The sequence below is a fragment of the Nannobrachium achirus genome (genome assembly GCF_963921795.1).
Source record: "Nannobrachium achirus genome assembly, chromosome: 6".
Lineage (NCBI taxonomy): Eukaryota > Metazoa > Chordata > Actinopteri > Myctophiformes > Myctophidae > Nannobrachium > Nannobrachium achirus.
In genome coordinates, this window is record NC_137815.1 from 27,179,932 (window position 1) to 27,207,753 (window position 27,822).

The following is a 27,822-nucleotide window of genomic DNA, read 5'->3' on the forward strand; positions in this document are numbered from 1 at the left end:
TCTTGGCTGAGTCTATTAAATAACTTACAAAATACCATGTCATGTTTTAATATATATATATAAAAAACAACATTTTATTTACATAAATTACAAGCACAGACTCTTACACAATAGTCTAAAACATTAAAACATTGTCCTACATCGAGTAGTTGCCTAGTTCTGTTATCACAACATGATTAATTGCATATCACTGCCGTTTAAAAGGAAAGGGGACGTTTTATTTGATATTGTGTATAATATATATTTAAATTATTATCTAAAGAAACATTTGGATATTATTCACAGCACTGTAAGGACAAGATCGAAATGTAGTACACAATGATTGTTACACAACCACTCAAGTTAACGAGACCTCATGACAAGGCGCAGTGCATTCAACACGTCTAAAACTCTGTAAAACCAAGGACATCACAGCAATGATCAATCTATACAAAAAGGCTTTACAGTTGGCACATGTGTCTGTCACACTAACACCGTTTAGCTTTCACAGTTTCAAGCAGCCTACTGTTGCCACATTCAGTCCGTACAAACAGAATTGTCTCTGCAGCTAGTTTTCTGGCACAGTCTTTTTTCCCCCTTTCTTTTTTCTATCACGGGCAGTCTTGTTTTAGGGATGACTGCTGACTCGCAGTCTTGTTGGATGAAGCAGTGGTCGTCGATGTGTCTATACACAGACAAATGGCAAGACCTTTCCATGTCCATGGCAAACCTTTCGTTATTTTTTGGCCACACAAAAAAATGGATAGTCCCAAGGTGGCAAAAAAATCGTTATATAATGCCTTCAGCTTTTTCTTTTTTAATAGCTGTTTGAACTGAAGGCATCAATTGTTTTGAATTGTACAGTTGTCTCCCTCCACAATCTTTTTTTTTTTTTTTTTTACATTTTCTTTTCTTTTTTTTACTTCCTGTTCTTATAATGTGCTATGAAAGCACTAACTGACTGACTGATGATAAGACTCAATTATTAAAATCCCAAACACGCAATAGACTGACTGCAGTGGCTGATTTGCAAGTCCTCCAGGTATTCTTCAGAATAGGTAGTAACACTGTTTTAATGAATACAGAAATACTATGTGTAGCACACACTGGCATAATGACACATTAGGAGTCCACTAGGTCTATGTGGCATGTGGCAATTCTCATTCATCACTGACTAGCCCCTCCCAGTTGACCAGACTTTACACTTGATTTTGTCACCTTAGTAATAAATACATTGTCATAAATACTTTAAATCGCCAGTATTTTCTTTCAATTACCACGATGATGTGTTTTTGTAGATTGTGGTCCCATTAATTGATATTAAAACGTATGATAAAGTAGGATATGTTTGTTTCTAGGGCTTCTATTGGCTCTAAATGAGTGAAGACCCGCCCCTAGCTGCCCCTCCAGACAATAGCGTTGTCGTTTCCCGGTTGCTTTTTTCGGGGACCGGAAGTTCCAAGATGGTGGATTTAGAATTCGCCGAAAAAAAGTGGCTCCACAATGTCGTCACCGTTCCCTTCGTCCATATGTCGTTTACAGCCTATTGGTTTCTAGTAATACCATCGGCCGCCAAACAAGGATGTAAGTTGAAAAGATATGTCCGGTATGGTGATGGAGACCCCTGGGGATGAAGGACTGACTGAGGTGGAGCAGCCTGGTTGGATGCAGCGATGACCGTGAAGGAACGATGATTTCTTGTGCTTGGAAAACGGAAGCGGGATCATCCGCTTCACAAGGAGGACGTGGTGGAGTCTAGCACCTCGCGACCGTTGCAAACCGCCGGCACGTAGTTGGAGGCTGATCCCGATCCTGATCCTGCACACACACAAAAAAGACAGTTAAAAGCAGGGGTCATCAGTATGTCCGTACACGGACAAAGGTGTCCGTGGCAAAGACTTCCGTGTCCGTGGCACATTTGTGATTGGCTGTGCGGTGGTGACGAAAGTCGGGGGGGGGGCGGAGATACACCTAAACCTAACCTTAACCCTAACCTCAGTAAAAGTAACGCTGGTGAATGCTAACCTGGTGAAAAGCTAACCTGCCGACGCTGGTAAATGCTAACCTGGTGAATGTTAAACTGGTCGGACCAACAGTGCTTAACCCAGTTGCTTTTTTGATACACTCGGACTTAAAGGGATATTCCACTTTCAAAAAACTTTTTGTCATTGTATGGTCTAATGAGGCTTGTATGAACACCCTGAACAGTTTTTAATTTTCTTCATTCAGTATTTAGATATTTGATGTAAATGTTATCTGGCCCTCCAGGCTCAGGGCCTCTCCCCACACACACTCATTGTAACTTCAAACTCAATTTTAACCATGATAGATTCATTAAAAACACCCATTATTTTTTCTGGTGACTCATACTACCCTCCTAATATGTGAGCAGGCCGTGTTTTTTCTATAACGCTTTTCATTTATTTTTTATACATTTTTATTGTATTCATTTTTTTCCATTTTCCCAAAGAATTATTGTGAAAAAATACATGAAAAAATGTATTGAAAAAACACGGCCTGCTCACGTATTAGGAGGGTAGTATGAGTCACCAGAAAAAGATAATGGGTGTTTTTAATGAATCTTTCATGGTTAAAATGGAGTTTGAAGTTACAATGAGTGTGTGTGGGGATAGGCCCTGAGCCTGGAGGGCCAGATAACATTTACATCAAATATCTAAATACTGAATGAAGAAAATTCAAAACTGTTCAGGGTGTTCATACAAGCCTGATTAGACAAAAAGTTTTTTTTAAAGTGGAATATCCCTTTAAAGACCTGCAAAAAACAATTTCCCATTTCTGAATATCAAGTCTCCAGGTTTTCTTCAGAATACGTAGGACACTGATTCTAAAACAACACTATGGCACATTAGGAAACCAACTAACGTTTCATTTGCAAGGACCGTCATAACTCTGACAGTGTACAAATGTAACCAGGTCCATTTGGTTCCATCTCTACACTCTCAGAGTTACAAAACTGTTTTGGTCATTCAGGGCTATCTCTTTACGGGAGAGTGTTTTCTGCTGGTGTTTCAGTCCGAGTGTATAAAGGGTGCGTTCGGAAATGCGCAACAGGGCTGGTTAGGGTTAGGGTTAGTTTTAGGCATAGGTTTACTGAGGTTAGGGTTAGGGTTGGGTTTAGGCATAGTTTTACTGAGGTTAGGGTTAGAATTAGGGTTGGGTTTAGGCACTCACTACACTGAGCACACACCCGGTGCGCATTTCCGAACGCACCATTTGATACAGAGAACCATTTGATACACTCGGACTGAAACACCAGCAGAAAACACTCTCCCATCTCTTTACGTGTTTCTGGTAATATTATTGTACGCTCATTTTCTGCGTCTGTGGCAAAATGGAATTTTGACAAAAATGTCCTCTGGTTATCAATGATTCCCAACCTGCGGCTCTGTTGCAAGTTGGAACCAAAAATAGGTTGAATGGGATTTTGACAATCATTTAAAATAAAAAAAAGAAGAAAAGCATGTTATTTTCTTTAAAACCTTGAACATTTTGTAATATCACCTCTCACCTCAATTCAAACGAATCCAGACATCCTTCCTGGCCTTAATGATCCTGGGTTAAATTCTTGGAGAGATGGTGGTATAACAACGTTAGGGAATTTAATTAATGGTCCTGCACTCATGTCGTTTGATTTGATCAAATACAGAAATATGATCTATGTCGCAGAATTCTTTTCCGATTATTACAGGTGAGGGATTTCATTCTCAGGCGCACAACACTACTAACTAACATAGATACAACTCCAATTCAGAGAGCACTGACAATGGATTTTACAAGGGGTTTTAATAGCATTCGCTATGGCCTGTTAAGATCCAATGCTAACTGTTAACACCCAGGACACTAAGAGGAAATGGGAAAGAGATCTTGGGGTTGAAATTGCAGATGAGTGCGAAATATTTGACGCCCATCTCAAAATATTTAGTTCCAGGGACCCCCCCCCCCCCCCCCCCCCCCCAGAAGCAATATTTGAGTTACAAATGCACACATTTTCACAACTTTTCAAAAATAGCAGATCTACAAGCTTGCAGCGCGGCACTCGGTGCCGCGCTGTGAGCTTGTATATCTGCTATTTTTCAATAGTATAAAATAATTAAGGCCCCTCCACCTTGGGCCCTAGTAGTCCCACTCCCGCCCCCCCTTGTGACGCCCCTGATTATGGACTGGCTGCTTGTGAGTGGAATTTACCTTTTGAGTAGCTGGAGCTGGGCACTGAAGCAGCGGACACCGTGGTGCCGAAGCGGTTGCCTCCTCCGGCCCTGAGCGAGGTGACGTTCTTCTGAGGCTGGAACAGGATGATGTGCACCTTGGGGGAGAAGAGGCAGCCCAGCACCACCGAGCCGCTGAGGCTGACCGAGATGCACATGGTGGTGGTCTGCACCTGAGAACCATAGAATGAACAGTGTTGGGAAAAAAGTACTCAAATGCTGCAATATAGAAATACTCTGTTAGGGTGCCCTCACACCAAAATACCTGTGAGAGTGGAATCCGTGTTCCGCCAATGCATTTCAATGAGAGTGAAGCGGTTTCATGCCAGCAGAGGATTTCTGCAAAAAACGCTCCCTTATCATTGAAATGCATTGGCAGAACGCGGATTCCACTCTCATAGGTATTTTGGTGTGAGGGCACCCTTAGGCTGCACCCACACCAAAGTACCTATGAGAGTGGATTCCGACAATGCATTTCAATGAAAAGGGAGCGTTTTTTGCAGAAATCCTCTACTGGCAAAAAATGCTTCATTCTCATTGAAATGCATTGGCGGATTCCACTCTAGGTATTTTGGTGTGTGGGCACCCTTAGGCTGCACCCACACCAAAGTACCTCTGAGAGTGGATTCCCCATTCTGACAATGAGAATGGAGCGTTTTTTCTTTGGAGAAATCCTCTACTGGCACCTAACCGCACCATTCCCATTGAAATGCATTGGAACGGGGAATCCACCCTCATACCGTAGGTACTTTAATTGGTGTACTTTACATGTAAAAGTCAGGAATACAATATGTACTTGAGTAAAAGTATGAAAGTGTTGGCATCAATACTTAAAGTACCAAAAGTAAAAGTGTAAAACCTTTGAAAATAGCTGGTCTACAAGCTCACAGCGTCGCGGCGCGACGTGTTATGAGCTTGTAGATCAGCTATTTTCAAACAGCCACATGGTATAAAATAGCGCTAAAGCGGTTCATGTATGTTATGTAATATAATATATATCTGCAAAGTAACTAGTAACTAAAGTTTTCAAATAAATGTAGTGGAGTAAAAGTAAAACATTTCGATTCGAGATGTAGTGGAGTAGAAGTGAAAGTATTAGAAATACTCAAGTAAAGTACAAATACCTCAAAATGGTACGTAAAAGTACAGTACTTGAGTAAATATACGTAGTTACTTTACACCACTGATAATGAAATTGTTTGCGTGGACGCTTTTTCTAAAACATAAGTGCTTTATGGAACAAGGTGTAAGAGCAGCATGACAACCACGATAAGATTTAGGCCTCCTACACACCAAGAAACGTGAATAAGTTAATTTGCTTTTATTTCAATGTAGTCTCTAGGCAAGTGAGTGTTTTATTGTTTTTTATTAGCTTATAGAAGCTCGGGGAAAAAATATAACGCTTATTATGTTCGCCTTTGTCATTTCTGGCAGAGGGAACGTTATAGTGGTGCTTCGCTGTGAGAGTGTCTCCTCAGACGGACTCCCTGGAGTTTGTTTACAAACATTCTATTCATTTTTTATCCATAAATAGGTTATGTAGTAACTAAATATATCGTCGTTGTCGGGTGAAAACCTTGTATGTCCAAAACCGTTCGTTTTGCATTTATCATTTTCAAAATGATTTAAACTAGTGAAAACAGCCGATCTACAAGCACACAACGCCTCGCACCGCGAGGCGTTGTGTGCTTGTAGATCTGCTGTTTTCACTACTTTTGTGCGACGGCCTTGTGTGATGAAGCAGGGCATACATACACATTTGAAACTTGGAGATACGAGGTTTCCGCCCGACAGTGACGATATCTTTATTTATCATCTACAGCAGCTTCAAACTGTGCTCCTGTTCAAACAGACTGTTTTGTCACGGTCAAACAGACACACCGGCTGAGACTTGAGTGACAAGTAACCTTTAAACCCTCCAATTTGATACAAAAAAAAGATGCTCCAACTGTATTTCAGCTTCCTTTTATTTTGAGATGTTTCTTTCTTTTCTTTTTTTGGTCTGCATGGGGCTTTTAAGGTGTCAGCATCTCTGAGATGTAACTGCGAGCCTGTCCATTCAGTGCTTTCATCTGTAAACTCTTAAAATCTATTCTGAAACAAACAGGTAACGAATGAAGAGCGAGTGGGTGTTGTTTTTAGTGGGACTGAGTTACCAGGGCCCAAGGTGGAGGGGCCTTAATTATTTTATACTTTAGCTATTGAAAAGTAGCAGATATACAAGCTCACAGTGTGGCACCGAGTGCCGCTCTGCGAGCTTGTAGATCTTTGCCACGCCCAGTCACTGCAGTATTACCTGCAGTGACTATTATCTCCCTCCCAGCACAGCTTGCCTCCCCTGATCACAGGCTAATTGTGTTCAGATTTGTGGATTCGAACCCAAAACCTCAGTGGTGGTGGTGGTGGGCAGGCACTTTACCACTGCACCATCCGAACCTTCTTGGAAAAGAACACAGTCTTATTCTAAACAAGGATCTCTCTCGCATGTTTCTACTTAATAATGCATGAAGTGTTTATGAGGCTTTAATGACGCTGTTATTGCAGCCATCTCGCAACTGCATTTCTTATTCTTATGTGAAATTAAATGTTTAAAAGCGTAAGGTCCTTACACACCAGGAGCGTTTATTTCGTGCCATTCGTTCATTAATTTAAACTGCTGTTTAGTGTTAACTCTGTGAGCGTTTATTCCTAGCGCTCCCAGTGTGGAAGGACCTTTAATTTTATGTAGGGCAATTTGCATGGATAAATGAACCCTGTTGACCACTACTTCATACTGTGTAGTATAAAGTAGTGTAATAAAAATAATCCTAAGCTCCTTAATTTTTAAAGCAGCAAATCCATACGTTTTATATCGTCGTTGTCGGGCAGAAACCTCGTATCTCCAAGTTTCAAATTTGTACGTTCTTTCGCAAAGTAAAGCACTGCTTCATCATACAAGGCCGTCGCACAAAAGTAGTGAAAATAGCAGATCTACAAGCACACAACGCCTCGCAAGTGCTTATAGATCGGCTGTTTTCACTAGTTCAAATCATTTAAAAAATGATGATAGGCACAAAACAAACGGTTTTGGACATACAAGGTTTCCACCCGACAACGACGATATCCTCGACGGGATTCGAACCCTGGTTTCCTGGCGTGCCAAGACAAAATCACAGCTTGATAGAGGAAGATGATGGGCTTATGGGCTTCAGGCAGGAGGACTACCAGACATTACCGTCTTATATAAGGTCTCAATGGGAGAAACAGAGAGACCACCTCCAACCACTGCTGAAGTACCAGTTATATTGTGTAGTACAAATGGTAAATGGTGCATTTATATAGCGCTTTTAATCCAAAGCGCTTTACATAGATTGTGCATTACATTCACCCATTCACACACACACATTCATACATACACCGGTGGCAGAGGAAGCCATGCAAGGCACCAACCTACTCACCAGAGGCAATTAGGGGTTCAGAGTCTTGCCCAAGGACCCTTCGACATTAACTCAGGGGGAGCCCGGATTCGAACTGGGAACCCTTCGGGATTTATACCCTTCGTGCTCTAATACCAGTTTCTCTACCCCTGAGCTATGCCGCCCCATAGGGGTCTTCAACAGGGGGTCCGGGGCCCTTTAGGGGGTCCTCAGAGTTACTACAGGGGGTCCTCTAAATCTTCCAATCCTTTTTTTGAGAACTGTAGCAGATCTACAAGCTCACAACGCCTCGCAGCGAAATTAACATTCATCAGCTTAGCATTCATCAGTGTCGGCAGGTTAGCATTTCACCAGGTTAGCATTCATCAGCGCTGAACCAATGGGACGTCGAACAAATGTGACGGCGTAATATCGCTACGCTCCTGCTTTGCAAAATGTTGGAAGCAACCCAAAGTCAGCACGTCTTAAAAAACGATGACACATCTGTTGTGCCATATTACTTTTTTTTTTTTTTTTTTTTAGGAAATGCCTTTTCAAACACTTAAAATGCACAAGCAACCAGAAGCGTTTACAAGAGATGAACGGCAGAAATCCCTTGTATCCAGTGGTCATGCATATATTAATTATTTTTTACTGGTGTTATGCTAGTTACACCACAAGTGTATAAATTATGCACAGTATTTGCATGTTCATGGATAAAGGTCAGGTTTAGGCTATAAGCACTGCTGGCTGTCCTGGCTAAGTCAAAGCCTTGTTAGTCATCGCTGCTGTCAGGTGGAAACCCTGTAAGTCCGAACCCGTTCGTTTTTTATTATTATTTAAACAAATGTTTAAGTAGTGAAAATAGCATATCTACAAGCTCACCACACGTGTAGATCTTTTAAGATCAGCTATTTTCACTACTTTTGTGTGACACTCTCGACAAAACCACGGAGATACAAGGTTTCTGTCCGACAGCGACGTCATATTTCAGCCGCTAATGTGAGCTGACTGCCGAGGTCATGCGCCGTGCAGGGGCAGTGAGTCTCACCCAGCCACCGGTTAGCCCTGCAGTCCGGGGGGAGGGGGGAGGGGGGGGGGCATGTGGGGTCTTTCTGTTTGCGGACCCCCGCAGCCAGATGTGAAATCACTTATGCACATGCCATGATGTGTAGCCACGATGCATAAAGCACTCGGAAAGCTTTCGTGTTTAAATATGCACATTAGGAGACGGCCAGTGAGTGTGATCACTAAAAAAACTGTGTTTGTAATTCATTAGCCTTTTAATCTCACACCACCAGTGAGTTAGATTTGCAACAAGTGGGGGCATTTTCTTAATTGCTTTGAACGCTCTATACTTGGTAAGCTGGACATGTCGCCTATATATTGGTGCACTCTTTTTTTCCCCTCTCTTTGCCGAAAATAGCTGATCTGATCTTTTTTTTGTGTGAATGTTCCAGGATAGGGATGTTAGGGTTCAAGGGTTTAAGGTATATTATGCTTTGTTGTATGACAAATAGCAAAAATAGCCAATCAAAATTAAATTAAATTAAATTAAATCCTTTTTTATGTTCACCTCCTAGAGTGACATAAGGGATTAATGAATGATTGCAGACAAGACAACGCATGACTAACATGTGGCACATGTCACATAAATGGACAGGCGTGGATTGAGATGCACCCAGCGGTGATATAAATCATCAGACAAAAACAAAAACGTTCAGAGGTGGAGAACAAAAAATGCATGCAAGAACTAAATCTGTACAGTACGCCAGCGGGGCCGGCAAACCCTATCCTCCCCAAATGACTCTGCTGGCCGAAGGCTAAATGATATGAAGAAGAGTCAGGCTGACAGGGGGTACAGGCATGATGTAACCACAAAGCATAATTGCACTTTTTGTTATACGTTTGACGGAACAGCGATCAAAAGAACAAAAGGGAGACGACTGAAAACATCACTGAGCAAAAACACTACGATATATCCACTGAACTGCTTTGAACTCAAACTATGACCAGCTCCGTAGTCGGAGTCCTGTACCTCCGTCCTACTGTCGGAACATTTGTTCGGAAAGGGAGGTGACATAAATATACAAATGGACGTCGTTCAGAACTTCTGATGGGCGGTCTCTCAGAACTTGTGCACCCCCAGATGCCCTGACTCTCCAGACTATAGTTCGGAAAGCCTGTGCGAACCGGAAGTATTTTCACCAAAGAATTCTGCTTGTCATACTAATATAGAGTAACATGGTAAAACACGTCACTGCATCGGCTCTATTAGTGGGGATGAGGAGCACATTCAGCCACACAGGGCCCGACCAACCCACTAAACAAAGTCCATCCATCCATCCATCTTCAACCACTTATCCCGAGCCAGTTCCAGCAGAGAGCTCCAGGCTTCCCTCTCCCGGGCAATATTAGCCACTTCATGCCGGAGGAACCACCTGAGGAATTCCAAAGCCCAGCGTGGAGATACAAGGACAAGCTGCCCAGATCACACAAGTCACACGTGTCTTCTTATTTATTCACTCTCAAAAAGCGCCTGAAATGTAGTGCATTTTAAACTACATTGCAGTGCACATCATGGGGTGATCACTGCTTGCCTCCTGTGAATTGTTAAATTTTTATTTTTGTTTATTTTCTGATCATTTCGTTGCTGAGTGAGGTCACCAGACAAAGTGACGTGAGTGAGATGAAAAAAACGGGGTGAAATGTGCCAATCTCAACAGGTAGAATCCCCCCCCATCTGGTCTTTGGTCCGCCCCGCAGGGTCTTCCCCAAAGCTTGAAACTTGTAGATACAAGGTTTTCTGGCTGACGATAATAACGATACGCCCAAACCACCGTCACTGGATTGTTTCCACATGAAGGAGCAGCGGCTCCTTCCTCCCAGGCTCTCCCGAGTGACTGAACTTCTCACCCTCTCCCTGAGGGAGACGCCACGCCAGCCACCCGTTTGAGAAAACTCATTTTGTCCGCTTGTATCCGTGATCTTATTCTTTCATGATGACCGAACACACAGCAGTGTTGATTTCGTCGACTAAAAACTATGATCAAAAATGTTCATCGACTACCTTGTCACTGACACAAAAATAAAAACTAACTACCGGTAAATGTATTGACAATTTTGTAGACAAATATCAAACTAGACTAGATTGTTAGGGAGGGACTAGCGGAGAAGAGATCCATTGGTTGTGCTTGAGTGTTGCACTCTGAAAATAGCAGATCTACTGTTGTGCGGTGCGCAATGGCGCAGATCCAATAAATGCATGGGGGGGGACCTTTATTGTGGCCAGTGTTTTGAGTGATGAACGGTCGCTGTGCCAAATTGCGCGCGCGCGCGTCCGTGCGCGTCCGTGCGCGTGCGCGCGCGCCCGATTTCGTTTTTTTTGCATGCAGAGATCGGTTTTCGGGCAGTTTTACCCCCTCATTTTCCTTCAGATACAGGCATTAACGGTTTTATGATGTATTATTTATTTACTTATCAAGTTATCACTAGTACTGCAATAACCAACACAACCAAAAGCTTAAAACACACTTCAACACAAACACTGACATTAAACAGTCCTCTCGTCATAACCAACGTTTCTTTCATGTTTCTATGGTTAACTTTTTACCTCAAGAACGCCGACTATAGCAGCAATTTGGCACAGCGACCGTTCATCACTCAAAACACTGGCCACAATAAAATACAGTATCCCTACTCAGAACTCAGAAGCATGACAGCCGCTCAGCCGTCAGAACACTGAACACACAATACAATAATACAGTCCACAAGCAGTTGGCACAGGTTAGAACAGGCCGCCAGTCCAGAACACAATACGGTATAAATGTCATTCATTACCCGGCTTCCTCCTCCCCCTCCTCCTGTCCTCCGGCTCCAGTCCTCTCGTCACACAGCCCAAGTAACAACAAAGTAATCCTTTAGCTTCCTTGTCCGGCCAGGGTGGCAACAAAAACAAAGTAATCCTTTCCTTGTCCAGGGTGGCGGCATTCCTTATTAACTATTTGAAATGGCAGAACCAAAGTTATAAATATTGTGTTCTATTGAGTTTGAGCTGCAGCAGCAGGAAGTTCTCTTCCTTCTGTCGTTCCTTCTGTCGCTTTCATTTCTTGTTGCCAGATTTTGCGAGAGAAACAAGCAGCCAGCTATATGAAAACCACCCTGGAATATTGTGGTTTTTATATAGCTGGCTGCTTGTTTCTAAGAACTTGGCAACACAGACCAAACCATTTTGCAGGAAAACAGAGGGGTGTTCTCATATAATAGCATCTATAAATCATTCAAAAAGCATCTTCGATCGTGTTTAGTGTATGATTTCAGAATTTAGACCACTATGTCCCTGACTGGGGGGGACAGGGGGGTCTTCTGGAAGTGAATGGAGGGGACGAAATTGAACCTGGAAGGTGACAAAAACACCTTGTCCCCCCCACCATTTGCGCCTATGGCGGTGCGTTGTGAACTTGTAGATCAGCTATTTTCAGCATGCAACCAAGTGTAAAATTATGACGCCATCAAGGCCCGCCAAAATACATTTGTGTCGACTAAATCAATTGTAGATTTAGTGTTAGAATCAACACTGACACACAGCTAGTATTCATTTGTTGGAATGCTGCAGCCTTCATTATTTGGGCTATTTCTTGACACTCATGAAGTGCACACTGTGCACTTTATATAACATGAGGATGGTGGGTCGGCCTTCTCAAACAGAGAGACACAACAAACATAATTTTGTACGTATTTGTTTAAACTCTCATTGGGAACCATCCCTCGTATTTGTCTGAGAGTTTGTCTTGGAACAATGAGAGCATTAACAAGATTAAATTATTTGATTTGTCACTGAGATTGGGAAGTCTTTAATGACACTGACTCCTAGACTGCCCTTCAATGCACTTTAAAACTTGATTCAGTGCCATCTTTTGTACTGTTTACATCCTTTTTTTAAATGTAATGTACCTTGTATTTCACATATTTTAGAATCTATTTGCTTGTAATAGTCCCTGTTTTTGTCTTCCTGTCTGTTTTAGTTTCTTGATGTTGGTGGTTGTTCTAATGTTCGCTCGACATCACTGCAAATGAGGGTGCCTCTCGAACATAAATAAAGTTTGAAATTTAATAACCTTTTATAATACTTTTATTGCACTTTTGTACAGTTTATATTGTTTAATAACTTGATTTATAGCCTGTTCTTTGCTCAAATATGCTACTGTGTTCCCTAACACAAAGGCATGGCTTTTCATTAATCCTTATGTCTATTAGTATCATACAGTGTATGGCGGGCTGGGACTTGGGTAGTGGTTTGAGACTCAAACAGAGGGCCCCACAGTAGCCCTGAATTGGGGGTTTTAACAAATCTACAAGCTCACAACGCAGCGTGACGAGTCGGCTATTTTTGTCGAAGAGTTTTGGTGTAGGCCTAGAGGGAAAAAAAGAACTGACCAAGTACAGAGCCAAGAACAGAGCCAAAACTCGACACTGAATCCTACCCCTGCTCAAAACACTGTGACTTGGACAGTCCTTTGTGTCAGAAGCCATCAGGCTCCAGACCCACATATCGTGGCTGCCCAAAAGCGTTACTTATACTGTAGCTGGAAATGGAAAATCAAAAAGTTATTGTAGAAGAAAATGGAAGTTGGAATTGGAGCAGCTCGGACAGTTAAAGCCTATGATGAAGATGGAAAGATTAAAAGCGTCAGTCATTATGTTTTGTACTATAGCACCTAAATAAAAGGCTTTAACTGTAGCTGCTCCAGTGTCAATAGCGACTTTAAACTAGATGAGTTTCAGGGCGGCAACGCCAGGCGGACTACGGCTGCTATGACGTAATCGCCGTAGTAATCAAAATGGTTAAGCAAAGCCTCGGTGGCGACGGGTTCCCACCCCTTTCACTGAACGCTTTGGTTCCCATGGCGACGCGTACACGCAGCAGACGGAGTAGGCGTTACGTGGGAAGGGACCTTCTGCCGTAGTAGAGACGGCTGCGGCGACGGCAGGTTTATCTATCGAGCGCGGATCATTTCCGGTTACCGTTGTCTTCTGCCGTTGCCGTAGCGTTGCTTAAGGTCGCTAATCTCTCCTGCAACTGCTGTCCCTGCTCCCGTGGCGCACTGCATTAGGCTGAGCTGTGCCGGTAGAATGCCTTTGTTCAAAAGGTTATTGTAGTTGTAGTTATTATTATTTAGTTACACGCAGTGGTGGAAAAAGTACTCACATATTTTACTTAAGTAAAAGTATCAATACTGCAATATAGAGGTGCCCTCACACCAAAATACCTATGAGAGTGGAATCCGCGTTCCGCCAATGCATTTCAATGAGAGTGAAGCGGTTTCATGCCAGCAGAGGATTTCTGCAAAAAACGCTCCCTTCTCAATGAAATGCATTGGCGGAACGCGGATTCCACTCTCATAGGTATTTTGGTGTGAGGGCACCCTTACAAGTAAAAGTCCAGAATTCAAAATGTACTTGAGTAAAAGTAAAAGTACAAAATGTTAAATAGCGTGTAGATCGTCTATTTTCAAATAGCCAAGGTATAAAATAGGGCTAAAGTGGTTTATGTATGTTTTTTTTAATATTATAATTTATAGCTGCAAAGTAACTAGTAACTAAAGTTTTCAAGAGCTTGTGTAGATCTGCTGTTTTCACAATTTTTGTACAACGGTCTTGTATGATGAAGCAGGGCTTTGCTTTGCGAAAAAATGAACAAATTTGAAACTTGGAGATACGAGGTTTCTGCCCGACAGTGACGATATAGTGTTTTGTAAGCATGCTTACTGCTGTCGCTGCATCATGCATTTCCCCACGGGGACCAATAAAGATCTATGATCATCTTATTTTATGATGATGTCCATGTGTGATACTGGAGGATAATCAATCAGTTTGTCGCTGCCTGCATACCTCACTACACATGTCGCCAGTCTGTCCAGTCTGTCCTGCCTCTCCAGCGCCTTGCCAGCCGACAGCTCAGCACTCTCTCTCTCTCTCTCTCTCTCCCCCCCTCAATCAACTCAACACAGCTCAAATTGCTTTAGTGCATGATAAAATATGTTTTACATTGCCAAAAGCATACATATAACATAGAACAGATCACTGCATTATGTATACAGTATAATAATCTAATCTCTCTGTCTCCACTGTAATTCTGGCTCTAACTACTAACTACAATAAATCTGTATTTGTACAGTTGCCAGGCCTGTCTCCGAGTCTTGCTTTTGATTGTTTTGTTCTGCGGCAGGGCAACAGCCTGTACACCCCAGCTCAAGCAACGTGTTCAACTGTATTCCCGATTGATGTGATGATCAGAGGCGTTATGTCAGAAAGACTAGAGGGTGGCAAAAAAGTAAGCACTTAAGCCCAGTGGATCACTGTTTACCAAACAGTTGATCGGGACTTTTTTTGCGTTTCTTCCCCCCCCCCCCCCCCCCCCCCAAAAAGACAGAAATCATAAAAATCCTTAGGAAGTAGTGAAAATAGCCGATCTACAAGCTCATAACTCATCGCATCGAAACATGAAGCTTGTATATTGCCCATTTTCACTAGTTTGGGAACCAAAGAGACATCAGATTTCTCTTTTGGGTCTCAAGCTAAAAGGTTGGCAACCACTGCTGTAGATCAGCTATTTTTGCCATAAAAAATTAATAAAACTAAATGTTTGCCTAAAAATGACATGCTCATAACAGGGACACCAGCTTAAAAGTGGCAAATGAACATGGGTGCAGTAAAGAAAACGTGTCTACAATCAGGGGCGTCACACCAAATTCTGGGCCCTGGGTACAAGGATTCACTGCGGGCCCCCCATGAATGTTAACTAATGAAAAATAGCAGATATACAAGCTCACAGCGCGGCACCGAGTGCCGTATATACCGGTAGCTTGTATATCTGCTATTTTTGAAAAATCGTGAAAATGTGTGCAAGAAACCTATGTTTCCATGTCAGTGGTGCTCAAACTTTTTCATGTCAAGGACCCCCAAGATGATATTTTGGCCACGGACTCCCATCTCAAAATATTTACCCCCCAGAAGCAAAATTTGAGTTACAAATGTTCGCTTAAAAAATACATATATTCAAAGATTTTCACAAATTTTCACGACTTTTCAAAAATAGCAGATCTACAAGCTCGCAGCGCGGCACTCGGTGCCGCGCTGTGAGCTTGTATATCTGCTAGTTTTCAATAGCTAAAGTTTGGGCCCTTGGGCCCCTAGTTACTCAGTCTAACTTCCCCCCCCCCTTGTGACGCCCCTGTCTACAATGTGCATGGACTGAGATGCACTCAGCACTGATCTAAAATCTGTTTAATCTTCAAAAAAAAAAAGTGCATATAAAATTGCATAAAACGGTTAAACCAAACGCTGGGCGATAACCATCCCCTGGGAGCCCAAACGACGCCCCCAAGTGATGATTAATTACTATCAGGTTTATCTTGTTTCTACAACAGTCACGAAGAGCCTGAGGTACCGCATGATGATACTGAGTAGATCCCAACATTTTGTGTAGCTATAAGGCCTTGCTTGTTGTACACCAGGGACGTGCTGGCCATTGGGAAAAGCGGAACAACTCCCGAACGGCCGGTTCATTCCTGGCCGGTCCAGGCTGGCCATTAGGAAAAAATTAAACTGTTTGCACAAAAGTAAAAATGTAACTGTTTGCACAAAAGTAGTGACAACAGCAGATCTACAAGCACACAACGCCTCGCGGTGCGAGGCGTTGTGTGCTTGTAGATCGGCTGTTTTCACTAGTTTAAATAATTTTTAAAATGATAAATACAAAACAAACGGTTTTGGACATACAAGGTTTCCACCCGACAACGGCGAAATAAATATAACTCATGTAATTGGCCCACTGGGTTGTCACTTTGTCACAAATCTTTGAGTAGCAGCAGCGCTATAGAGAGAGATCTCTCTCTATAGCGCGCAATGAGGGCCTCTCCAACTATTCTGCCCGGGCTGAATCAGGGGCCCAGCATGTCCCTGGGTAATGGATCTCTTTGAAACAGAGCTTGTGAGCACTGTTGGCAGATTCTACAAGCTCACAACGCGTCTCATCGCAACGCCTTGTGAGCTTATAGATCAGCCATTTTCAAATATCCGACATATAGGGTTAAAGTGGTTAAACCGCAACCCACTAACTTCCAACATTTACAAGCGACTTTACAAGAAAGCAAGTCGCTTATAATAAGCAGACTTGGCAACAGTAGGTGTGAGTCACACATCAGGGGGATCCTCCCTGGATAAGACCAATCTAATATTATGAAATTGTGTGCAAGAGTTGCACATAAAAGTCTCATTGGACCTCCTAATACAAGACCATTTTTTTCTGATAATGAAAGCTATGCTAATCACATTGTCGCCTATATACAGTATGTAAAACCCAACTAGGGACCACAGTTGAAAATTTGCAATTTCCATTAAACCCCTGCAGCGCAGCCGTTTAATTATGTGTACTGAAACTATGCTAAACGGCATCATCCCTTTCAAATAGATGTTAATTCAATTCAATATATATTTTGTATCTACTAGAAACTGTCTGGAACCGCATTTTCTCCTGAGTGCCTGGGTTGACCTATATCTGAACTTGAACACAGGCATTGACCATTGACATATGAAGAGAGTGACGTAGCCAATGCATCACTTTCCCCAAATTTAAGTTTTTGTGAACGGTCTTATGGCTCGGATGGACAGTGGGCGGAATTGATGTGGGTATTAGGAAAGGGAAGATATGAAAATTCATGTCACGATTATTGTGACCAAAATAATTGTGATTTACGATATTATCGCGATAATCAAAATATCTCCAACATCCATTATCCTGGTGCGGAAGATTTACCAAAAAATAGCAGACCTACAAGCTCACAGCGAGTGTTGTGAGCTTGTAGATTAATTGAATATTTTTTGGCGAAGAGATTTGGTAGAAAGTGAAAAAAATGTATGTAACTATGTTATTTACAGGTCCGTTTGACCAATTATAGAGGGTTTCACGATGAATGAAATCTCCACGATACGATTATCGTTTTTTTTATCGCGATAAATGATAATAGCGATTATCGTCCCATCCCTAGTGGGTATGTATATTAGGGCATTCACCAAATATTAGAATATTCGAATATCAAAGTCACTATTCAATGTTTTTCACCAAAGTCGAATATTCGCTTATTTTTTTTTCTTTAAAAAATATATTGTTTTTAAAGCTTGGCTAGATAGGAAGTCATAAGAATGAGTTGTCAATGCCCCTGGTGGATGAATTTGTTAATGCTCTATACCAGGGGTTCTCAAACCTTTTTAGGCCGTGACCCCCAAAATAAACATATTTGAACTGGGAACCCCCACCCTGACAAGCACTTGGAATTGTAGGTATTACATTTAATGTGACTCGGTTCCGCAGATAAATATTGTGAAAATAGCAGATCTTCATGCTCACAACGCCTCGCTCACAACGCCTCGCAATGCGAGGCGTTGTGAGCATGTAGATCGGCTATTTTCACAATGTTTGCCTCTTGCTGACTTAATATTTGACAGTTTGGCCAGTCCTGTCGAATATTCCACTATTCGAATACTTTGAGGTCGAATAATTTGAATACTAAAAAATCACTATTCGTGAATGCCCTAATGTATATTATGTATATCCTTTTGGTCTATGTATTCAAAAGTCTTTGTTCTTGCCTTGAAAGATTCTGCAATCCACATGAAAGGAGACCAGGAGTCTTATAAGACAGGGTGATCAAATAGAATTTGAGAATGACTCCCGGTTCCATACGTGTGGTAAACACCCATGGGATTAGCCATTTATAGACTAGCTTTGCATTATGTGATAATGCCGTGCGGATGTCATTTTCTTTCCTTCATAATTGAGCTTCGTAATTGAGCTGGAATGTGTGTCTTGGGTGCACAAAGTTTGAAAAGCACTTAACAAAAAACATTAACTTAAACTTTAAAAAAATTACTAAAATAAATGAAGACTCTTCACCTATAATGCCATGCCCATATTACATTTTTCGATGTATTGCGAAATTAGTGTTATAGCGCAATCCTCAAACCTTTTATTTTCACACAAATTTGGTATGCTTTTAGGCCACAGACAGAGTGTACAAATGGAACTAAATGGACCCAATTGTACACATCATTTTGGTTACCTAAATATATATCTATAATTTAACTGAGAACCCATTTGGGGGGCCGGGGGGGTCCTTGGACCCTCAACTTTGAGAACCGTGCCGTTAGCACAGCGCAGTCGCCACTCACCCTATAGTCGCTGGCGGTGACGTAGAAGATGGGCTGGAAGGCCAGCCAGATGATGCAGGTGGTGTACATAGTGAAGCCGATGAACTTGGCCTCGTTGAAGTTCTCGGGACACTTGCGCGTCTTGAAGGCGTACACGGTGCACAGCACGATGAGGACGCAGTTGTAGGTGAGCGACAGCAGCATGCTGGAGTCCCGGCTGTTGCACTTGAGCGTCACCACGTCCCGCCGCTCCGGGGAGACCTCCTTGCGGACCCCCGGGGTCTCCACCAGGAGCCACACCACCGCCACCAGCATCTGGCAGGAGATCAGGGCCGCACAGATGGCAACCTGGAGCAGTGTTGGGGGGGCGAGAAGTGTACTGTTAAGTAACTTAGTATATTTACTCCAGTACTAGAACTTAACCATTTAAAACCCTCTTCTAGACCAAACAGTGGCTCTGGAGCCGTTTGTGGGTTACAAACCAATTTTGGTCCCATCCTCTTTTACAGTAAACTTTAAGACATAATAAGACATAGTAAGACAGAATAAAGCCATAATAAGAAATAATGTGTTGGTAATTAGAGCTAATATATTTTATTAGACAGAAACAAAGACAGAATAGTAGAAAGAGCGAATACATTCTCTGGCACCATCACCTGCCGCGGAACTGCAGCGGCAGACACTGCCGCACGACCGCTAGTTCGACCAGCAGTCGCACTGCATCGCCGGCGATAGGACCAGCAGTCCCACCAGTAGGACCGGCGGCCGCCGCACGGACCGGCAGGTCCCGTAGCGGTAAACTGCCCGTCCGTGCGGTGGTGGCTGCCGCGGCAGTTACCAGCGATGCCGGTGCCAGATAATGTATTCGCTTTCTGCTATTCTGTCTTCGACTGCTGGTCGAACTAGCGGTCGTGTTAGCAACAGGCATGATACATTTGTTTTAAGAAGTACATTCTATTTTCCCCCCCGTTTCTACGGTTTCTTGGGCTGGATATGGAAGCCTGGAATGGTTGTTCAAGTGCAGCTAAACTTGGCATGTTAGTAAACGTGCCAAAATACCTTGTTAAAGTGACTATTTTGTTACATTTTGCATTTGTAGTTATTTTACTGTAATTTAACAACATAATAACCAGCACAGATAGACAAAGAGACATTCATGGATTTATATTTAAAAGTAACTTTTATTCTCCCCCCTGGACCCAGGATATGGCAGCTGCATACCCCTGCCATACCCAATTGACGCCCCTGTATTATCTTCCGCCAAACCTCACCTGGGATCCAGGGCTGATGAAGCGCGGCCGCTGCGCGCCGTCCTTCACGCCGCTGAAGATGCGGGCGATGCGGTTGGTCTTGGTGAGCAGCGCCGAGTAGCACACGGCGAAGGAGCCGCCCAGGCCCAGGCGCCGCAGCGTGCACACCGCCGTGGACGGCTTGATGATGTAGATGAACGTCATGCTGTAGCACATCAGCACGCCCAGCAGCAGGATGTAGGACAGCTCGCGTCCGCTGGCCTGAGATTTACAAATCACAACCAACGCTTTATGGCAGCAGTCTTCAACGGGGGGTCTGGGACCCCTATGGTGTAGAGCAGGGTTCCCCAATTAGTTTTCCCCAAGGGCCAAATTATGTCTAGTGTACCAAGCCGAGGGCCACAGCATTGCAGGGGGCGACGGTGGTGTTCCCGCTACTCCAGCGACAGTACAGTGAAAATCTTGTAAGTCCAAAACCGTTCGTTTTGCATTTATCATTTTAAAAATGATTTAAACTAGTGAAAACAGCCGATCTACAAGGACAGAACGCCTCGCACCGCGAGGCGTTGTGTGCTTGTACATCTGCTGTTTTCACTACTTTTGTGCGACGGCCTTGTGTGATGAAGCAGGGCTTTACTTTGCGAAAGAACGTACAAATTTGGAGATACGAGGTTTCCACCCGACAACGACGATATAATAGTGTTGTTGCTGCTCTTATACCACCATTATTACTGGGATTGGTGGGGGCCAGACAGTAGCCCCCCGCAGGCCTCAAATGGCCCGCGGGCCGCCTATTGGGGAACCCTGGTGTAGGGTGTCCTCATAATTACTACAGTGGTTCTCAACCAGTGGGTCGGGACCCCCAGGTGGGTCCCCAGATGATTAACTTAATGTGCAACGTTGTTTTCTCACTCGACAGTAAACACACCAACATAATGTTTAAGGGTATAGAGAAGGGGTAGGCAACCTTAGGCACGGGTGCCAACATTGGCACAGGGGAGGGTGACACAAGGAGACAGGATTTTTATTTCAAATATATATTTTAAACATGGTCAATTAAATGAAGTCACCTAATTTGCAGCAAATTACATCCTGCACATAATTCTACATTCATTAAAGCTATGAACTCTGACTGGGGAGCGAGTCGGGGAGACAAATGAGTTATTGCTCGGAGTCTAATGATTGTTATAACAATGTCCTGCCAATCAAAATAATTATGTCCACCTTTATGATGGCGTGTCATTAAAATTCATGTTGACATGGCACACTGATTATCTAGAAAATAAAACCATGGCGCTTCATTTGAAAAAGGTTGCTGACCCCTGGTATAGAGGGTATCTCTGCACATTTCTAAAGTGACAATTTAAGGACATTTTAATACCTCTACAATGACAAATTAAACATTGGCCAAATGGTCAATTATCAGATGCAGAAATTGTGAAAATAGCCGATCTACATGCTCACATAGATCTGCTATTTTCACAATAGAAACGTGTTATACAAAATGTAATGCCTCAACTCTTAGTGCTTGTCAGGGTGGGGGGGGGGGGGGTCCCCAGTTAAAATATGGTTATTTTGGGGGTCGCGGCCTGAAAAGGTTGAGAACCGCTGCCTTAGACTATGGCGGAAAAGTGAGAGTGTGTCTGCGGTATACTGACCTTCACCACGGGCGTGTCGTTGTTCTTGAAGAACACGGCGATCACGGCGAGGGTGCACATGATCCCCAGGCAGGAGATGGTGACGGGCCCGATGGCCCAGGCGTCCTCCCAGCGGATGTACTCCTCGGGCAGGTCGTAGCAGCCCGTCAGGTTGGCCAGCGGCCACTGGCCGTAGCCGCAGTCGGCGCAGGTGAACTCGTCCTGCAAATAGAAGGGTTGTCACAATCACGATAGTTGACGATTAAAGGAGCATATCGTCGTTGTCGGGTGAGAAACCTTGTGTTGTCCAAAACCGTTCGTTTTGTATTTATCATTTTAAAACAGGGAAAATAGCTGGTCTACGAGCACACAATACCTCGCACCGCAAGGCGTTGTGTGCTTGTCGATCGGCTATGTTCACTAGTTTTGTGCGACAGTCTTGTATGATGAAGCAGGGCTTTGCTTTAGGAAAAAAAACGCAAACATTTGAAACTTGGAGATACGAGGTTTCTATCCAACAGTGACGATATCACCCATTTTCAACATCATCTTCATATAATTGGTCCTCTCTGACGCCGATTATAAGATGGCACCATTTCTACCTACTAGCTTGTGGTTAGAGTGTCCGCCTTCGGACCGGGAGGGTGGGGTTTGATCCCCGGACAGGTCATGCCAAAGGCTGAAAATGGCACCTGATGCCTCCCTTACTTTGTAGATTTTGATTATTATTACAAACTAGGAGGCCCTGGAAGATGGATGGATGGAATAAAGTCGGACAAGTACAATAGCCTGGTTGCCCTGCAGGGGCAACCACACTAAATATAGAATACCCACTTCAGCCATATATTTCTGCCATTTGAAAATAGACGATCTACATACAAGCTCACAATGCGTCCCATCTTGTAGATATTCTATTTTCAAATAGCAGATCTTATACATTTATACATTTGCAATGGGACTTTCTACTTGTGGTACCAATACTTTTGTACTTTTACTCAAGTACATTTTTAGATCCAGACTTTTACTTGCAACAGAGTGTTTCTACATTGCAGTATTGATACTTTTAAGCCTAGAATTATTGAATGCTTTAAACCAGTGAAAAATAGCAGATATACTGTGCCGCGCTGTGAGCTTGTAGATCTGCTATTTTTTGAAAAAGTCGTGAAAATGTGTACAAATCTTTGAATATATGTATTTTCAAAGCGAACGTTTGTAACTCAAATTTTGCTTCTGGGTGGTCCCTGGAACTAAATATTTTGAGATGGGGGTCCGTGGCCAAATAAATATCATTTTGGGGGTCCTTCACATGAAAAGGTTTTAGAACCACTGACATAGTAGTCTCTCAAGAACAGACTAACTGAGCTCCAGTTAAGTGAAAAGGACCTTTTCTTTGACGATGGCTGGCCAGATTGCTGACACAGAAACATAGGGTTTTTCAAAAAATCTTAGAAGGATTCAAAAGACACTTATAGAATGGGTTCATTTTTCAAATGTATATCTGCTATTTTTCAATAGTTAAAGCATTCAATAATCCTAGCAAAACATTTGAGCCTACCTGCAGGTACTGGTAGGGCTGGCAGGGGATGCAGATCCAGCAGCACACGTCTCCGGGCTGCATGCTCTTGACCTCGTTCTTCCTGCAGGGGTCGCTGCACTGCGAGGTGGGCGGCCCATCGCGCCCGTCGCGCCAGCGCACCAGGCTGGTGTTCAGCGTGAGGTTCTGGGCCCAGTAGCCCACCTTCTTGTACGCGTACTTGCCGTCCTCGTTGCGGTGGTAGTGGAAGATGTTGTAGCGGCCGATGCTGTCGCCGTGCGCGTCGAAGCGGACCATGTCTTCGGTGTCGCTGGGTCTGAACGGAGCTGGGGGTGAAAGCAAGGTATAGCACAACGTTGACAGAGGCTACCGTCAAGAGCTATAGCGTTTGATTAATGCGAAAGAACGTTATCTTAGCTGCTGATGTCCTGTACCAGTGGTTCTCAAATGGGGGTATGGGGGTACCCCTAGTGATACGCAGATGTACTACAAGGGGTACGTGAGAAAAAGTGGAAAATAGAAAAACTGGACACAGTTTAAAGTAAATGCTCAATCCCTTTTCACTTATAAAGCCTAATTACTGTATTACTACTGCCTCCATACTGCCTTATATAGCCATTTTACTGACTTCCTTACTTCCCACTTATTACTTACTTTTCCACCACTACCTCTTTCTCTCTCTTTCACTGACACCTCTCCTATAATGGCCTGTTCACATATGGCTGAATGATCGCATTGTAGTAATGAACAAATAACAGTACAATAGAGGCTGTGTTTGGTCCTGTTGCAGCCCCGGTGGCCTAATGGATAAGGCACTGGCCTCCTAAGACAGGGATTATGGGTTTGAGTCCCATCTGGGGTGACTGCTAGCAGAGTGGCGCAGCGGAAGCGTGCTGGGCCCATAACCCAGAGGTCGATGGATCGAAACCATCCTCTGCTATCGACGTTTTAAAATAGAAGAGTGTGCTCCTCAGAAAACAGACCTCTACCAGGCCAGGATGTCTACTCAGTGATGTGTCATTCATGGGGTGCAGCCAGCAGGACATGGGGAAACTACAGGGACAATATTTGCATTTGTGGTGTCTCCAATTGGAAGAAGTGAAAAAGTTTTTTGGCGTGTGCTCTATAGACTAGAGATCCTTCAACATCTGTTGGTGAGTTTATTTTGCCCCCTTATTGCTGCCTTATCGCTGACCCCCTACTGCCTTATATAGCCTTATTATTTAATGACTCTCTACCCCTTTATGCAGCCTTATCACTTACTGCCTTATTACTGACCCTATACTGTGTTAAGCAGCCTTATCACTGATGCTCTATTGCCTTACCGCTTAAAATCGAGGCTGTGGTACCACCTGTTGCAGCCCCGGTGGCCCAATGGATAAGGCACTGGCCTCCTAAGCCAGGGATTGTGGGTTCGAGTCCCACCTGGGGTGACTAGTAGCAGAGTGGTGCAGCGGAAGCGTGCTGGGCTAAAACCCAGAGCTCGACAGATGGAAACCATCCTCTGCTAGCAAGGTTTTAAACTAGATCAGTACAATCCTCAGAGAACAGATCTCTACCAAGTTGGCCATCCACCCAGCTGCCCAAGATGTGTCAGTCTTGGGCTGCAGCCATCAAGACAGCTGAAAACTGATCTATAGAGACCCGTGAACATGGCCCTTTGTTGAGTTTATTTTGCTCCCTGAATACTGACTCCTTAGGAACTTATGCAGCCTCATTACTGACTCCTTACTGCCTTTTGCAGCCTTAATGCTAACTTATTGCTGACTGCATACTGCCTCAAGCTGACGTATTACTGCATAATGAATGACTCCATACTGCCTTATACTGCCTTATTATTGACTCCCTGCTGCCTTATGTTGCCTTATTGCTGACCCCCTATTGCCTAAATGCAGCCTTATGCTGCCTTATTATGACTCCATAAAGCCTTATGCAGCCATATTACTGTGTTACTACTGACTCCATACTTGCTTATGCAGCCTTATTATTGACTCCCTGCTGCCTTATGTAACCTTATTACTGACTCACTAATGCCTCCCTCATGCAGCCATATTACTGCATCATGATTTATTCAAAACCCTCTACTGCCTCCCTTATACTGATGTCCCTACTGCTTTATGCAGCCTTATTACTACCTTATTACTGAATACATACTGCCTTTGCAGCCTTAATAATGACTCCCTATGCCCTTATAAAGCATAATTACTGTATTATTACTGCCTCTACTGCCTTATATAGCCTTATTACTGACTTCCTTACTTGGTTAGTTTCCACCACTGTCTCTTTCTCTCTCTCTTTCACTGACACCTCTGCTATAATGGCCTGTCCACATATGGCTGAATGATCGCATTGTAGTAATGAACAAATAACAGTACAATAGAGGCTGTGTTGGGCCCTGTTGCAGCCCCGGTGGCCTAATGGATAAGGCACTGGCCTCCTAAGCCAGGGATTATGGGTTCGAGTCCCATCTGGGGTGACTGATAGCAGAGTGGCGCAGCGGAAGCGTGCTGGGCCCATAACCCAGAGGTCGATGGATCGAAACCATCCTCTGCTAGTAACATTTTTTCATTCATAGCATCCGGTGGAAACCTGTCCAAAAGGTCTACTTTTCACGATTCAAATTTCAAAGTTGCAAAAATATTTGTGCTATTTTTGGATGACACTATAGTATGGCAAAGCAGGGCATTCATTTCCATAATAAACAAATCACACCCAATGTGAAGTGAGCGGTGGTCGTGCTAGCATAACATCTTCAGACTAGGATTTAAGTCTAGGATGTACAGGCTATGCTACACACACACGTTTTGCTATGGCAAAACGCTGAGGAAAAAGGCTACAGACATACAACATATGACATCACTAGACAAACATGATGCTACGTACACACCTTTTACTATGGCAAAACGAGGAAAAAGGCTACAGACACACGCACAGCCACTTATAGGAGCGGTTTGCACCGCTCAAAAAAGTAAACTATGGAGATACTGTATGAGGTTTCTTTCTGACAGCAACGATATGCTTGATATCGTTTTCTAAGCAACGTGTTGTAGTCGGTTAAAGGGGGTCCTTTGAAGGGGGTCGGTTAAAGGGGGTACTGAAGCTAAAAAAGTTTAAGAACCACTGTCCTATACAGTATATCACTGTTTCCCAAACAGCGGGTTGTGATCCATTAGTGGGTCCCTTTATTTTGTTGTTTCCTGCATTTAGTTTTTAATTATTATTTGTCATGTTGTCATGAATTAAAAAGAAAATTCAATGATTTTGTCAGTAATTCTTTCAAGAAATTCCATAAATTAAAATGAAAATAGCCGATCTACAAGCTCCCAACGTATTTTCTCTAGTTTGGGTCCCGACCAAACGTCTAATTTCTCTTTGGGTCTCAAGGGAAAAATGTTGGGCACCACTGCTATATATAGTTTGTTCTACAATAAATCATGTAAATAGCAGATCTACATCTGACAATCACAATCTCACATGGAGATCCGTGCTAATAAAAAAGTAGCTAATACAGACAGATGTCCAAACATGGAGATCCGTAATAATACACACAAAGTGAAGCGCAGGAGGGTTTTCTCCACTCAAACATATATATTGTTATTTGTGTTTTGTTATGTAAAAATGGGCAAAGTTGCATACCATGCCTTTAACCCATTCAGAACGGGTACACATTATTGTGTATCATTATTTCATGCTTTAACTATTGAAAAATAGCAGATATACAAGCTCACAGCATGGCACCGAGTGCCGCGCACTCGGTGAATCCTTCTAAGGTTAGAATCCTTCTAAGGTTTTTTGAAAAACCTATGTTTCTAAATTTATGTCAGCAATCTGACTAGCCATCGTGAAAGAAAAGGTCCTTTTCACTTAACAATTTTGCTGCCATTTTAAACATAGCTGTAGTAAGCAGCTGCCAAATTGTCCTTACCTTTTAACGTGGGCACGCGCACGCATCGAGCACAATCTGTGCGCGACTCATCTAGTAGACGTGTAGACTCGGTGACAAGCTTTCGAATAAAAAAAACCCCATTGAAATAGACATATCCGTTGCCACGCTGTATCCCTGCTTATCCGCCAGTGTTTACATGAAAAAACATTGAAAAAAGCCAACTGTGCGTTATGGTAACAAGTGGACACGTTCGCGCACAAAACGCACAATATGTGCGGGGATCATAATCCAGGCGTGTAGAGACTGGATCAAAGTTTCCAAACGCAAAAATCCGATTGAAAAACGAGTGTTCCATCGCCGAGTAGCTTTCTCTTCTGTTACAATGTAAACCAACGGAGGCGGGACTATGGCCCAGGCTCAGACCAGATACGGAAAGCTAGATCCGGTCCAGACCGGAAATGACCGGATACAGTTAGGGGGGCGGGCCTAAAGAGCCAGAATCAGCGAAAATCAGCGATAATACTTTTAATCCTTTCATAATGATTAAAGCTAATTAAACTTCCGGGATCTCCGGGCATGGCACCGCGGTACAGCGGGAAATCTACGGTTTCTACGGGGATCGCGGAGTATGAGTTAACTGGAGCTCAGTTAGTCAGTTCTTGAGAGACTACAATGTCAGTGGTTCTCAAACTTTTTCATGTGAAGGA

General features: G+C 43.3%; 1 protein-coding gene across 2 annotated transcripts in view; it reads right to left on the reverse strand.

Moving 5' to 3' along the window:
* Positions 1–1,711: 1,711 nt before the first annotated feature.
* Positions 1,712–27,822, reverse strand: part of grm2b (glutamate receptor, metabotropic 2b) — a gene marked incomplete at its 3' end in the record, with an annotated part of 67,435 nt that continues 41,324 nt past the window's right edge. The window contains exons 6-11 of one of the 2 annotated variants that reach the window (XM_080727260.1): positions 23,251–23,555; positions 21,717–21,917; positions 20,080–20,319; positions 18,830–19,156; positions 4,186–4,378; positions 1,712–1,791 (exon numbers count right to left, since the gene is read on the reverse strand). In XM_080727260.1, coding sequence (XP_080583386.1) covers positions 1,712–1,791; positions 4,186–4,378; positions 18,830–19,156; positions 20,080–20,319; positions 21,717–21,917; positions 23,251–23,555 — 1,346 coding nt within the window. Of the gene's footprint in view, positions 1,798–4,185; positions 4,379–18,829; positions 19,157–20,079; positions 20,320–21,716; positions 21,918–23,250; positions 23,556–27,822 lie in introns of both variants that reach the window. The other variant, XM_080727259.1, reaches the window with a different exon arrangement.